A 15,695-nucleotide genomic window follows, 5' to 3' on the forward strand; every position below is an offset into this window, starting at 1 on the left:
TTGTCTTCAGGCAGTTAAGCTAAAAGCGAAGGAATGGAGATAAGATGTCCAAATTCAGTGGAAACTTAAAGGAAAGAAACGGAAGGACAGAGCAGAAGGACAAGAGGAAGGCACAGGGAAAGGAAAAGTCAGGGAAAAGAGAAAGGGAAGAGGAAGGGGAAAGAGAATCAGAGAAAAAGGGAAGAGGAAGGGAAAAGAAGGGAGAAGGGAAAGGGAAGGAAGGGAAAGGGGGGAAGGGGAGAGAAAATAAGGGAAGGGGAAAGGAAAAAGTAGGGAAGGGAAGGAGGAAGGGAAGAGAAGGGAAAGGAAGAGAAGAAAAGGGTAGGGAAGAGGAGGGGAGATAAGAGGGAAGGAAAGGAAAGGAAAGGGAAGGGAAAGGAAGGGAAGGAAAAGGAAGAGAAGGGAAGGGAAAGGAAGGGAAGGAAGGAAAGGGAAAGGAAAGGAAAGGAAAGGAATGGAAAGGAAAGGAAAGGAAAGGAAAGGAAAGGGAAGGGAAGGGAAGGGAAGGGAAGGAAGGAAAATGGAAAAGGAGGGGAGAGAAGGGATCAGGAGGAAAAGGGGAAAGGGGAAGGAAAGGAAGAGGAAGGAAAAAGAGGGGAGGGGAGGGAATTGAAAGGTAAAGAAAGGGAAGGGGAAGGAGAGGTTGTGAAAAAAAGGGAATATGAAGGGAAGAAATGGAAGCTGGGACATGGGATATCCTTATGTAGGATGTTTGGGAAAGGTGAAAAAACCTCAGTTAGGGGGACAGGTGAGTGCTCTGCACTGGGTTTAAGACATATAAGATGGTAAGACAAAGGGGTTGGCAATAGCATGATATGTGGAAGATAATACCATAATATTATTTTCACATTTATCAGAAGACAACAGAGTATCATCTTCACATAACAGGCCCATTCTCAGCAATTTTTCTCAGGAATCATTCTCTTTCTAATTTCACCCTACTTCCCTCCATTTTATTATCTCATGTATTATATTGCTAGTTTTCTCTGTTAAAATTCTGTCTTAGGGCCAGAGAGATTACTTGCATTTCAGGAAAAAGGCACTTACCATGCAATATGGCCGACCATGGTTCAACCCTGGCATTGCATTTGGTCTCCTAGTACCACCAGCATTCCCTCCTGCACAGTGAGCCAGGAATAGCCCAAGCTGGGTGTGGCCCACACTCTCCCTCCCCTAAAAATAAATATAAAAAAGAACTCTTCTCCAAAGCAGAATATCCAGTTGACAATCTATGCCTCTAACTCAAATTACTCTAAAGCTGCTAATTCTTGAACACTCAGGATTTCCAGTGGTGAATGGGATGACCCCATTCCTTTCACATATACCAAACGGATAACTGGGAAGGAGAGAAAAATACGTTACTGAAGAAATTTTATTAAAGGTTTTCAGGGTTTCTAAATTAAAGTATAGGAAAAGGTTTCAAGAAAACATTCAAACTGTTAGTTGTTAAAACAGCACAAAAAGTGTCTCTGGGGGTAGGGGTGGGGTGTTGGGGGATGGTGGGAGGGAAATGGGGACACTGATGGTGGGAAATGTAGACTGGTGGACAGATGGGTGCTGCATCATTGTATGACTGAAACCCAATCATGAACGGCTCTGTAATGGTCTATCTCACAGACATTAAAAAAACAATTTAAATAAAATGAAACAGCGCAGTTTGAAAATGCTATAAAATTTAATTATATTTTAAATAAATATATATATACATCATATAACTTTCAATAGCCTCCATTATTACTTTAAAACACTGATATGTATATGAAGCATGTAAAATTTACAATTGTTGACTTCTGAAAGGCAAGTCATGTATTACACATTTAAGAAGGCATTAAAAATTCGTTATCTAAATAAATGTTTTATATTCACAAAATCTTAAACACAATCCACAGGGCACAAATATTGACCAACTATTACTGACTCTATGTTGAACATAAAGTTGTTTTTTTTTTTTTTTTAAATATTAAGATAGCTAAGTTTACAGAGGTTGGCTTTTTTCAGGCATAAAACTTGTGGGAGGAGGAGGAGAGTTCTGAGAAATCACATTGGTATTTTTCTAAAATGAAAAAAATTAAATCTCATATCATTTGATAGTACAAGTCAGAGCAGTCTCTAATACAAATGTATATGAAGAGGCTTCGAGGAATAAATTGGATATCCCAGGGGAGGATCAGCCGCCTGTACTGTAAGGTTTCTTAACAGGAGTGGATGAGCTTGTATACTATAACGTTCCTCATCATCATTTGTGGCATAAAGCAATTCCCATGAAAGATTGGCCCACTGACCTCTAACAGCTTCAGCATTTAACTTTCCAAGTTGGATCAATAATTCTTGAAGGGTAAGTACTCTCCCGGTATAGACTCCCTTTAAAGTACAAGAGAACAGGTGGGGGAAGAAAGATAAACAAAAAGAGATTAGGACCTACATGGGTAGTTAGCAAACAGAAGACAGTGTATTAAAATGTACATTATGAGTTGCTTATTTTCAGAATTCTAATCAGCTCTATTTGCAGCTTTCAGAATAAACATGAGAAAAATAATTTCTGTCAGCCTTTTAATTCAATGATCAGAACAACAAAAATCTCAGCTACTTCTCTTTCATTTTTCTTTATTCCTTCACCCCATCTGGCCTCAGCAGTATTTAAGTACTAATTAGTGAACAATCACAGAATATTCTTTTTGAAAGCAGCTTTAGAGATACAATTCACATTCCACAAAATTTCCTCACATATGCATGTAACTCAGTTTTTACTCATATATGTGCAACTATCACACTTAATATTAAAACATTTTCATGACCTCAAAAACCCTGTACTTTATTTAGCTATCAACTAAATATCCTTCAGCTTAGAATCCTAAGCAATTACTACCATACCTCCTTTTTTTAATTTTAAATTTTAATTATTATTACTATTTTTTCTTGAGTCACTGTGAGATACAAAGTTACAAGGCAGATCATGGTCAGGTTTCAGTCATACAATATTCCAATACCTATCCCTCCACCAATGTACATTTTCCACCACCAATGTCCTCAGTTTCTCTCCTGATACTCTTCCACCAGCTTGTCTCTATGGCAGGCACTATCCTTCTGCTTCTCTCTCTCCCCGCTTTGGGTCATTATGGTTTACAATACAGGTCTGAGAGGTTATCAAGTTTGTTTCTTTACCTGTTTTCAGCATGCAGCTCTTATCCAGAGTGATCATTTCCAACTATCTCTGTCATGTATGACTACATACTTTCTATTCCTATAGATTTACTGGTCTAGAGATTTCATCTGAATGGAATCATACACAATATGGTCTCTTATGTGGCTATCTTATTTAATGTAGCACACTTCCAAGGTTCATTCATATTGTAGTATCCCTAAGTACTTCATCTTTCTTATAACTGAATGGTATTCATTTTATGGCTATGGTTTTGTTCATTCATTCTCCAGTGGATGGAAATTGGGTTGTTTTTACTTTTTGTCAATTGTGAATAATTGGCTTACCTTAATAAATTGTTTCCTAAGTGGTAACTCTAGGACCTACCATTTATATCTCCTCTTAGTTACAACTTATGTTAACTTAATTCTTTTTTGGGGAGGTGGGGCACATCTAGCAATGCTGGTAGTGCTAAGGGAACCATATGGAATGCTGGGGATTGAATCCGGATCAGCTACATGCAAGGAAAGCACCCTACTTGCTGTACAATCTCTGGCCCTATATTAACTTAAATCTTATAATATACAGAAATGCTAATCATACACAGTTCGATGGCTCCCCCCATCGTGTAGTATTATTGTTGTATATTACATTCATAAATGGTACAGTTCAATTATACTATTGCAATTTGTATGTAGTTGAGAGAATGGGAGTAAGTAATTCTGTCCTCTAAATTTGGGTTTAAGACAATGGTGTACTTCTCTCTGAAACACTTGCTTTAAAAGATAAGTGCTTGGTAGAGGGTCAACTTCAGGTCATTTTGGAGCCTCCACCTTACGAGTAAGCCAGGCTGATCAGGGCCCCAAATTCATAGTGGCATCACACCCCATGTAAAGCTAAATCCAATGAGTCAGGATGGCCTCAAGGGAGTTCCCAACATTTTTTTTTTAAGTTTCGGAGTCATACCCAGTGATACTCAGGGGTTATTTCTGGCTCTATGCTTAGGGGTTACTCCTAGAGGGACTTGGAGGACCATATGGATGCTGGGATCAACCCAGTTGACAATGTGCTAGACAAATCCCCTACCTGCTGTACTATCACTCCAGTTGGGAATGCCAATTCTTGAGTACGGCTACTCAGAAGCTAGCCTTGTTAATAGGTGGCTAAAAGATGAGAAATGCAGTAGTTCTGCTTCTCCTTAAAAAACAGTTGAGGGCAGATAAAATCCTGTATTATCTCTCTTCTTGTAAGGTCTTAGTCAATTTTCTTGAATTATTCTTCATTTGTTGTTAAAATCATTCTATACTCTTAGAACCATTTCAAAGAGGTTAAATGTTTTGCTGATTTGTTATGTTTTTGTCTGAGGGCCACACCTGGCAGTTCTCGGAGGCTACTTCCTTACAGTTCTTGGGGTTACTCTAGGCAGTGCTTGGGGGATCATGCTGTATTGAACTCTAGTCCTGCAAATAAAGCATGTTCCTCTGAGATATCTCTCTAGCCCTTAAATAATGATGATGATGATTATTTTTAAAAGTAATCATTTTCTTCTTTGGGGTGTACATTTGTGGAGTAGCTTACATGGTAATGCCAGATGTAAAATCCTCAACAGCATGCAATATAAGCTTTCATATTGTGCAATTTATGACACTATATCACTGTCATCCTGTTGATCATCAATTTGCTCGAGCAGGCACCAGTAACACTGTCTCCATTTGTCCTAGACCTGAGATTTTAGCAGCCTTTCTTTACTCGTTCTTTCCAGCAGTGTCACATTGGAAGCTCTTTCAGTGTAAGGGGAATGAGACCCATCATTGTTACTGTATTTGGCATATCAAATATGCCACAGAGAGCTTGCCAGGCTCTGCCATGTGGGCAGGATGCACTATAAATGTAACTAAAACAAAATCCAAAACTTAAAAACATTATTGCTGGTTCAGAGAGATAGTACAGGGATAGTAACGCACCTAACTTACATTCAGCTGACTCTGCTTTAATCTCTGCTAACATAAGCACCACTGGGAGTGACCCTCCAAGCAAAAAGAGAGTGTTCCCAAATTAAAAAAAATATATATCAAATATTGAAGAAATTATTCTTTTTGGAGTCTTTTAATTTTAAAAGATCATATATATTTCAACAACAACAATACCCCTTTGCCACTTATAATTTTCTTGTAGAAAAGTTTTCTTTAAGTCCAAAGTGGTAAGAAATACACTGGAAGTGGGTAGAAGAATACAATCAAATATACTAAAATAAATTTACTTGGTATGGGGCTGGCGAGATAGTACAGTGGGTAAGAAGCTTTTCTTGCATATGGCTGAAAATGACCTGAATTTCATCTCTAGTATCCCACATGATCCTTCCAGCTCACCAGGAGTGATTCCTGAATGCAGAGCCAGGAATGAACCCTAAGGACCATTGGGTGTGGCCCCGAAATAAAAACAAAACAAAATGTATCTGACTCTTACAGGTCAATTATGCAATGTTTTAAATTGGTTATTAATTTTGCAAAAATAAATATACTGGTCCTTCAAGTACTGAACTATGCTAGCCATAAAACTATATTTATAATGCTTTATGACTGTAATGGTTGTATCTATACCTGAACAGATATATGTATCCCTAGCACCTAGTTAAAACTCACCAGTTTGGAGACACACTGAATCTCAGAACCAAGCAGTTCACAGATGCCTCCGGACTCTGCAATAGGTCTATTTCACCAGGCTATTCCAGACGGGAGCAGGTGCTGTCCCTCTGTTTGCCCCCAAGGAATCCCGGTGGTCACCATTTCCAGAACACACTGAGAAGCCCAGGTATGCAGGAGCAGTAATAGCAAACACTGGACCTCACAGGATGGGGGAGGAGCCGATCCCACTGATCCCCCAATCCCATGGGACTCTGAGATGATGCCCACCAACTGCTTCCAGCCGGCTACTACTTAAGCCCCTTAACGACCATGATCACAAAAGAATCCTGGAACTGAGCAGCTCACTGCAGAGATCTCTCCAGACCCTAATTATTAAAATTTTAGAATTTCAGGAGCATCATATGCTATTCATAACAAGCAATACAAAATAAATTGTCTAGCATTGCCTTTTCGGCAGGTTTGAGTGATGGTGGGAAAATTCCAAATAATAATAGTGGGACTGGTGTTGAAATGTTGAATGTAATCAAAGTAAGGAGTATTGTGGAAATTGTCTGCCACACAGGCAGGAGAAGGGTTGGGATGAGGGTGTTAGGGGATACAGGGGACTTTGGTGGTGGAAAATGTGCACTAGTGAAGGGATGGGAGTTTGATCATTGTGTGACCAAAACTCAAACATGAAGGCTTTGTAACTAACTAGTGTTCTTGAAGTTAACATAAAAAGTGTTTTAAAACATTATTTTAAAACTTACCATATTAAAATCATATCCCAGAGAAAATAAGTATGGTTTTTCTTGTAAAACTGCTTCTTTCCATTTTTCATCAGATACCAAGCCAATGTACCAGTCACTTTCATATTCTTCAAGGTAACTGATCAGCTCTTTAAAGTTTTCTACTGGACCTAAACTTGCTTTATCAATCATTAGTTTCAGAGTATACCTAAAAAAATGGAGAAGTAGAGAATTTTAGATTTTTAAGTCAATGAAATAAGTGAGATAGATCTGATCAGGATTTTATTTTGTTTTTGGGGGAGCTACGCACAAGGACGCTCAGGGGCTACTCCTGGTTCTGCACTCAGTAATTACTAGTGGCAGTGTCTGGAGGACCATATAGAATGCTGGGGATCAAATCCAGATAGGCCATGTGCCAGGTAAGTGTCCTAGCTGTTGTATCACTTGCCCTGCCTGTTGTACCATACTCCCTGCCCCTGGTTCAGTATTTTTAAAAGCAGTGAAATAAGATCATATATATTTCAAATAAAAACACTAGGAAGAAATAATACAGTTAAAATGAAGAAAAATCAGACACATAAACATATAAATAAGTACAAATGAGTGTATTACTGATGTAATCTCAATACTTATCAAGTATTTTGTTCACTTTTAGAAAAGTGATAACTGTTTAAAGTTATACATAGAGGAGAAATTTCTATGCTATAAAAAAAATCAAAAGGGCCTCGATGGACTGTACAGAGGTTAGGGTGCTTATTCTGCATACAGCTGACCCTGGTTCAATCCCCAACACACTATGGCTCCCAAGGGGCTTCAAAGTAAGTAACCCCTGAGCACTGCTGGATATGGCTCTAAGCATTCACCCTCATCTCCACCCAAACCAACATTTTTCTGCCAGTATCACAACATAAGTAATCAAAATTAATTACCTAAAAGCTTTCAGTGCTAGCTGGAAGAGTTCTGGCTTTTCTGTGAGCCAATCCAAGGCAACGGACCACGGCAAAACACCATTGTAAACTCTCAAAATATGAGCAGGACCAGGAATCATATTATCTATTCCGAATAAACTAAAGTAACAAGTCATTACTGCGCGAAGGTAGAAATCTTTTAAAACTCTATCCTTTGCAATTTCTTCCAGTATTTTTGAGGCATTTTCTTCTGAAGGAAAACATTTCAACTGCCTTAAAACAAACTGGTACCAGTCTTCTGGAAATAGTGAGCTCATCTCTCTCATTTTGGAACTAGGCAAACAGTCCGCCATCCACTCTTCAGGCAACTTTAACAAATGTGAATGAGAACAACTGAACTCCGTGACAGGAGTATGGGGTGTGTCTTCTTGTTTTCCTTTGTCAACAGCAGGGTATCCTAACATAACTGCTTTATAAAAATTATTTTCAGGAACTGTGCCTATAGAATGATCATCAACCATCTGTGATTCCACTGATCCCGGAATAGGTAAATTTGTAACTGGAAAACCTTTCAACTGGTATTTTTCTTTGTTTTCTCTTTTGTTGGTTGGCTCATCATCAAAAATATCATCAGACCAGTCACCCAAATTTTCTGAATTCAAGCTATCAGTGTCTTCTGGAGATGGAGGTCGGGATGAAGCAGGGAGGATGACTGGAGATCCTTTCCCTTTATTCCCAGTTTTGTGAACAATTTCCTGCATCTTGGGCCTTTTGGAGCAGAACTGAAGAAGTATCCATACAAGCACTTTAACAAGGTCACTTTTAAATTCTTTTAAGTTGTCCTGAGAATCAATGATGCCAGACAGGACATTCCTGGCATCAGAATAGATCTTTACAGGCAAAACTGTACAGGGTGTCAAGACATTTCCAAAGTGCTCGTTAATGGAACATACTCTTGTGTATTCTTCTTGTTCAAAGGCAGCTTCAAAAACTTCATCAACTCTTCGTGCTTCCGCAGTATGACAAGATGTCTCTTGCAATTCTAACCCCTAAGGAGGAAATTGAAAGTACTTGGGTTTATGATCATTATTACACCAAGAACAAACTAGACTTGTAAATAGATCATAATAATGAAATTAGGAAAAAGGCAAAGCAAACTTTAGGGGTCTCCCAAGAAGTGCTCAGAATGGCTGAGGAGGCCCTCCTAGTAACTCTGAGATCTATCTGGGTCCAATGCACGGGCTCGTGGATACAACACTACTAGAGCCCTACAGTGCTATGGACTACCCCCACGTGGTGGCAGGGATCAAATCCAGGCCAGTGGCATGCACACAAGCCTTGTGTGCACTGGTTCGCCTTAAACAGCTCTTCAGCCCATACCCTCCCCTCTCTGATGCTGCCAATTTTTTATATTATATATATTTATAAAATAAAATTAAGTATATATGCCATATATTTTATAGAATAAATGTTTTTAAAATTATCATATTAACAGCAACACTAATATGCCATTCAGTTACAAGTTATCCTAAACCAAAAGGTTCATTTTTTTTTTTTTCTTTTTGGGTCACACAAGGCGAACTCAGGGGCTACTCCTGGCTCTGCACTCAGGAATCACTCCTGATGGTGCTTGGGGAATCATATGGGATGCTGGGAATCGAACCTGGGTTGGCCACATGCAAGGCAAATGCCTCACCTGCTGTGTTATCACTCCAGCCTCCAAAAGGTTCAATTTTTAACTAAAAAATTTTAACTCAAATCTAATAGCAGTCAATATATGTTGGATGCAGAAAAAAAAAAGATATTGAAACTGGGGAGATGCCATATGGCATCCGCCCTGCAGTCACTAGACTCCCTGTTGTACTAGCACACCTGCTGTGGGTGGCTATGGAATCTTTAGTATTGCCGACCCCACCAGCAGCACATCTTGGGGCCTGAACACTTTATAATCAGGCCCTGACAGTTACACGGATTATCAGGAGTGGTACCTTGGAAGTTTCCATGCCACTTGGGAGGAGCCTCTCCATCACCAGCACCACAAAAAAAAAAAAAAAAAAAAAAAAAGAGAGAGAGAGAGATATCCAATGGGGGTGGTAGGGGAAATGCTCTTTTCCAGGAAATCATAGAAATTGGAAAACTCTGTGCCCCAATTTTACTGAATAAAAACACATTTTTTTGAAGACTGTAGTGGGAATTGATTCACACTAATTAAAGGCTCCCTTTAAATTATGAGGTACATTGGGGGAAGAATTAGTTACATAATATCTATGGTAGTTTTGTATCTTACCATCTTACTTTCTATGACAGCATTATTCTACTACATGGATGTCATAGTTTGCATTATTAAAGACTTGTTTATTCTCCTTTTCCATTTTTCAAAATGCTAACAGAAGTTCATTCTTTGAATGCTGTCTCCTCCAACCACAAAGTGAACTTTAAAAAGCAGCTCTTTATTAAAAAAAAATTTTTTTAAAAAGTTGAATCACAATGAGATATATATACAGTTGCAAAGTTGTTGATGACTGAGTTTGTCATATTAACATTCAGCAGCTCATTTTTAGTGGCTTTTATATCCACAGTGCCTAAAGCAGCTGGCATACTATACACATGTAAGAAATATATGTTGTAATAATGAATATTATCAGTGTCCTTACATGAATTTTAAGCATTTTGTCTATTTCCCTAGAAGGAATTACTTTAAAATCATGTAGCAGGTCACTGTTTTCCTTTCTCTGTTTTCATAAAATCATCAGGGCCCTTAATAATCTATCAGGTTGCATTATGATTCAGGAATGTGATACCAGTATCCATTTTGAATTTATGGCTTTACATACAGATAAGGTCACAACCTTGCATAGATCACCCATAATTTCTCAGAGTCCTTTCTCTCTTTTTCAAATTGAAATTTCTAGCACAGAGGACTGAAGAGCAATGAAAATGTTTTATAAATTTCTAGTCACTATATAAATGTTAATCAGTGATACAGTTAAACCAGCTTGTCTGCCTTCAAAATAAAAAATTGAAAAAAAAAACTGTAACAAAATTCTATTCATATTTCATGAAACATTAAAACTAATTTAAAAATCCACATAATTTTTTATTATAAAACCATCTTATTGAAAAAAAAGAATGACACTAAGCAATAAGAATATTCTCAGGGCTAGAGTGATAGCACAGCAGGTAGGGCATTTGCCTTGCATGCGGCCGACCTGGATTCGATTCCCAGCATCCCATATGGTCCCCTGAGCACTGCCAGGAGTAATTCCTGAGTGCAGAACCCAGAGTAACCCCTGAGCATTGCCGGGTGTGACCCAAAAGGATAAAAAAAAGAAAAGAATATTCTTGGTGTTTTTCATGCCTTTTTTGCCTTTTCCTACTTGTACAAGTTATACAGAATAGGAATTCTCAAATGTAGACAAATACGTTGGTATCACAGAAAAGTGAGTTAAAACAGTTTGCTGGGTCCTTCCCCAGAGTTCCTGATTCAGTAAGTCTTGGGAGGGGCCCAAGAATTTCCATGTCTAAAGGGATATACATGATAACTTTTCAGTAGCCGTACTGCAAACCATAATGCCCAAATGGAGGGAGGGAGAGGAAGAGGGGAGAAAAGGAAGACAGGAGAGAGGGAGAGAGATGAAAGTGCCCACCACAGAGGCAGGAGGGGTCAGTGGGAGAGACACTGGAGATACTGGCAGTGGGAAATGTACACTGGTGAAGGGATGGGTACTGGAATATTTTATGATTGAAACGCAATCATGAATAACTTTATTGCTGTGTATCTCAGGGTGATTCAATTAAAATTTTTTTTTTTATTTTAAAAAGTGAAAAAAAGGAATCACTTCTAGAGATATTAACATTAATCTGAGAACCACTGAATGAAAGGAACAGCTGTTTAGTCTTATTCAATCTGTACAAAGACAAAAATTCATTAACTATTCATTCAACATGTATTTATTGTCAGGTACTATTTCAGGGGCTTAAGATATATCTATCAAGTAAAAAAGAAAGCCCTGCCACTGTAACATTTACATTAGAGATTAGATTACAGGTAATCAACTGAAGAATAAATTAGCTTGTTGAAAATTATGTTATGAAAATAAAGGCAAAATAATGCTAGAGAGAGGACTGTGAGCACTGGTACAGGGATGGAAGTGCAATGTGAGCATTTAAGGTTTGAAGATGGTGAGAAAGTTAGTTACATTGGGAGAATGCTCCAAAAGGGAACAGTCAGGAGGCTGGAGTAAAGTGAATTGTTAGTAGGTATTAGGACCTTTAGCGTTTAATCCGAATGAAAGAAAAGGAAAAGAAGAATTTCCATTGTTTAGAGAAATGACAGAACTCTCTTAGAAAATAAAGATCGCTGCTTGAGATTAGATTGTCAGGGGGACAGAGAAAAGAGAGACCCATTAGGAGACTTGAAATCAGGCAGGAAAGAGCTGAAATGGTAGAGAAGCAGGGTGATCATAAGTGGGGGATACAGAATAGGGTGAAAAGGTAGAACAGGACTTCATAACTCATTTTGGGACTGAACAAGCAGAAAGAGTTCTCACTAAGGACTGCTGTCACCAAGGCCACTGAGGCATGCTAGTGTCTAGTGCAGAGGTCAAGAGAAGAAACCATCAAAGGAGACAGATTAGAATAAATTAATGAGATCAGTGAAGAGACGTACCAAATTGTGACAAAAGCTGATGACAGAAAAAGTAAAACCAGTTCTGGGAGCTGATCACTGGATTAGCAATGTGACAGCAATGGGAGACAAGTGCAGTTTTGGTGGAGTAATTAATAATTTCCAGAAGAATTAAAGAGAGTATGAGTGAAATATAATTGGACATACAAAGTATAAGCAACTCTAATAAGGTATTTTACTCTACAAAGGAGAGAAAAAAGGGCTGCAGACTGGGGAAGTAGGACAACAGAAGTTGTTTTTTTTTTTAAATTAAGTTGAGTACACTTATATTGGAGTTAAGAAGACCGAGGGACAACACCCATGGCATTCAGGAACACTCCTGGCTGTACTTGGGGGACCATATGCTGTGCTGTGGATCCATCTAGGGTTGGCTGCTTGCGAGTCAAGAGCCTTAACTCTTGAACCATCTCTCTGGCCACTTGAAAAATACTACTGAGTCATGCTTTTAAGATTCTCAGATACCGATAAAAAGAACAGGAAGAGCCGGAGTAATAATACAGCGGGCACAGTGTTTGCCTTGCAGGTGTTTGCCTTGCAGGTGGCCAACTGGGGTTCAATCATGGGCATCCCATATGGTCCCCTGAGCACCGCCAGGAGTAATTCCTGAGTGCACAGCCAACAGTAACCCCTGAGCATCGCTGGAGGGTATTACCCAAAAAGACCAAAAAAAAAAAAATGAACAGGAAGAGATTTATACCAAAATCTAAAAGTATACATGTAAACTTCTAGTTTACAAGTAGCTAAAAGTATATTATTTCAAATTAAGCTATTGTTTCATGTGCAGGTAAAAGTTTACACACACAATATATAAAAATACTAGAGAGGTTTTAAATGCACATTGACCTTAATGTTAATACAGCAGTAAGTATAGCCACGCTCTAGAACCATTATCCATATTAAACGATCCTGAAAACGGCCCAAGTAATGAGACCCAGGTAAGAGGAGACCTAAAAAAAATTAGAAAAAAAAAAGTAAATTATTTTTAGAAGGTGTCTTATTCTGCTATGTAAATCTCCAAAATTGAGAATACAGCTTGGAACTGATTTATAACTGCTACTCTTACATTATGCCTAAAGTAGGAACAACTATTCAATGGACATTAGAAGGCATTCAATTAAGCTTTTTTTTTAAAGAAAAGTTAGAAGAGAGAAAAATATAGCTGATAATACACAAGAATGTAAAGCTTATTATCCAGAAAAACAAATTAGAATCTGCCATACAAATACTAAATATATGTAGAATGTATTAGAAAAAGTATTAAATATATTAAAAAGTTAACTATGTTAATAATTTTAGGCTTTTTGGATATTTATAATTATATAAATGATTTGTGGAGTTAAAATCATAAAATGCTACCTTACCACAATGTATGAACTTTTAAAACTGGATTTAAAAACTTTTATACCTGTATTTGTCCATGTAGGTTACGAAAAAAAGCAGATCAATCATTCATTATAACTAATAACGAGAATTCACAGTATGAAAACAGAAGAATTTACATTTTCACATTACCATCCCTCAATTTGGGGGGAGGGTGGTGTATGGGTCACACCCAGTGGTACTCAGAATTCAATCTCGGTCAGCCACATACAAAGCAAGCCTCTTATATTTCTCTGATTAAAAGGTGCTTTTAATCTTTTGCTATTATAAATAATACCACAGAAACTATCTTTGTATGAGCTGTCTTCTACAACATGATATGCAGAACAGAGTTAATATAGCAAGACTGACCTGTTATTCTTTGAAAGACCTGCTTACATAGTTGGTCTTTGATCAATGTCTGAAAATTAGTACTTCAGGAGAATTTGCATCACCTTAACTGATGAAGAGCTATTTACCTAAACTTTATACAAATTCCGTTTCTACTGAATAGCTGCTTTCCTCAGGGAGTATGAAATTTTAGTACATGCTAGGCAGTGGGTGCCTGCATGACCAGCCTACATCAAGTTTCAGACTGTGAGCTGCAAGCTTTCCTGATAGTCAACATTATATGGTCATAATGTGTTTCTAGGGAGTCTGTACATCCTCTGTGACTTCACTGGGAGCAGATACCTCAAAGATTGTACCTGTGCCCATGTGATATTTCACTGTTCAGCATCCATTCCCTATAATCCCTATCTATATATCTATGTATCTTAGCTATGAGTAGCACCATATGCCATGTCCCTGAATCCTCCTAATGAATCATCAGACCTGGGAATGGTGCGGGGGCCTTTAAAAACGTAAAAGAGTTTCTAGATGTGGAATCAATGGGCATATATCCCTGTGACATGAGATTTGTATATCATTACTATAGATTATTAGTTTACCCTCAAGGTGGCTGTAAAATACATTCCCTTCCAGCAGGATATGATTTTCTGTTCCCATACTCTATTATATGTCAATTTTTAAATATTTTTCCCATCATATATATATATATGTGAAATGTTACCCTGTGTTCACCACTCCCTACAAAGAAATATTTTTTTTCAGGAGTGGAGGGATGCCAAACAATGCCTGGGGGCTGAGGGGCCCAACATAATCCTGGCAGTGCTTGGGGTACAAAATTCTTTCAAATATACTTTTGCTAGAGTATAATTCACTATGTAATAAAGTAAATTCACTAATATAATGAATTATATTCTAGAAAGTACATGAAAAGAGTAATAAAAATTTCTTATCTTGAAGGTTATTATTTTAGATGTGAGTTTAACTTCACAGATACTTTTAAAAGTAGCATAAAATGTATAACTTATTTGGAACTGGATGAAAGTACTGAAAGTGTAGAATATTTCCTATAAGTAAAATGATTATTCATAAAAAAACTTATATAACAAAGATAAAAATTTTCCTGAATTATTTCATGTAATAGATAACTAGCAACAGAAGTTATTTGATTAAAATTTTAATTTTAAAGTGCTATTCTAGGGGCCAGGCACACAGATCCGTAGTAGAGTATATGTTGCATACACCTTGCACGTATAAAGCCCTGGGTTTGATCACCGGCAGAACAAAAATAAAATAAAGAGCTACTCTGCTTGTAATTATTTTGTCAGGAAGTTACTGGACATTAGTAAAATAAGTTTCAGAGGCTACTGCATATGGTAAGAAGCAATATATATTTATCATCAATTTATACCTTTTCTTATTTGTTTTTTGGCCATACCTGGTGATATTTGATGCTCTGCTCTCAGACATCACTCGTAGAAGGGCTCAGAAGACCTTATGGGATGCCAGAGGTCAAACCTGGATTGGCCAGGAACAAGGCAAGCGCCTTACCTGTCATGCTATTTCTTGGCCCTACCTTATACCTTTTCTAAAACAATCTAAGTAGTACGATATAGTTGATTCTTGTTACTGTAAAATAAAGTCTTAAATTTAGTTTACTCCTAATCAAAATGAAATGTTCTTGTTCGTATTTGCATAGTATTTCATTTTGGTAGGTTACTGTCCACTAACCACATTTTGTGCCATCTCCCCATCACATTGTTTAAATCACTGAATAAGACATAAGCAAATTCTCCTAAACTCTTGATATCACGTAGAAACAAATTATGATGAACTTAAGTTACTATATTTATTTGATTAGAATTCGTAGATTCATAGAAA

At 37.6% G+C, this 15,695-nt stretch overlaps 1 protein-coding gene across 1 annotated transcript in view; it reads right to left on the reverse strand.

Annotated features, from left to right (window-relative positions):
- Positions 1-654: 654 nt before the first annotated feature.
- The window catches only part of PCNX4 (pecanex 4), a 37,162-nt gene continuing 22,121 nt past the window's right edge, over positions 655-15,695 (reverse strand). Inside the window, exons 8-11 of the mRNA XM_004612385.2 lie at positions 12,951-13,054; positions 7,442-8,469; positions 6,534-6,720; positions 655-2,361 (exon numbers count right to left, since the gene is read on the reverse strand). Coding sequence (XP_004612442.2) covers positions 2,110-2,361; positions 6,534-6,720; positions 7,442-8,469; positions 12,951-13,054 — 1,571 coding nt within the window. The 3' untranslated portion in view covers positions 655-2,109. The remainder of the gene's footprint in view (positions 2,362-6,533; positions 6,721-7,441; positions 8,470-12,950; positions 13,055-15,695) is intronic.

This window comes from Sorex araneus, chromosome 3 (assembly GCF_027595985.1).
Source record: "Sorex araneus isolate mSorAra2 chromosome 3, mSorAra2.pri, whole genome shotgun sequence".
NCBI lineage: Eukaryota > Metazoa > Chordata > Mammalia > Eulipotyphla > Soricidae > Sorex > Sorex araneus.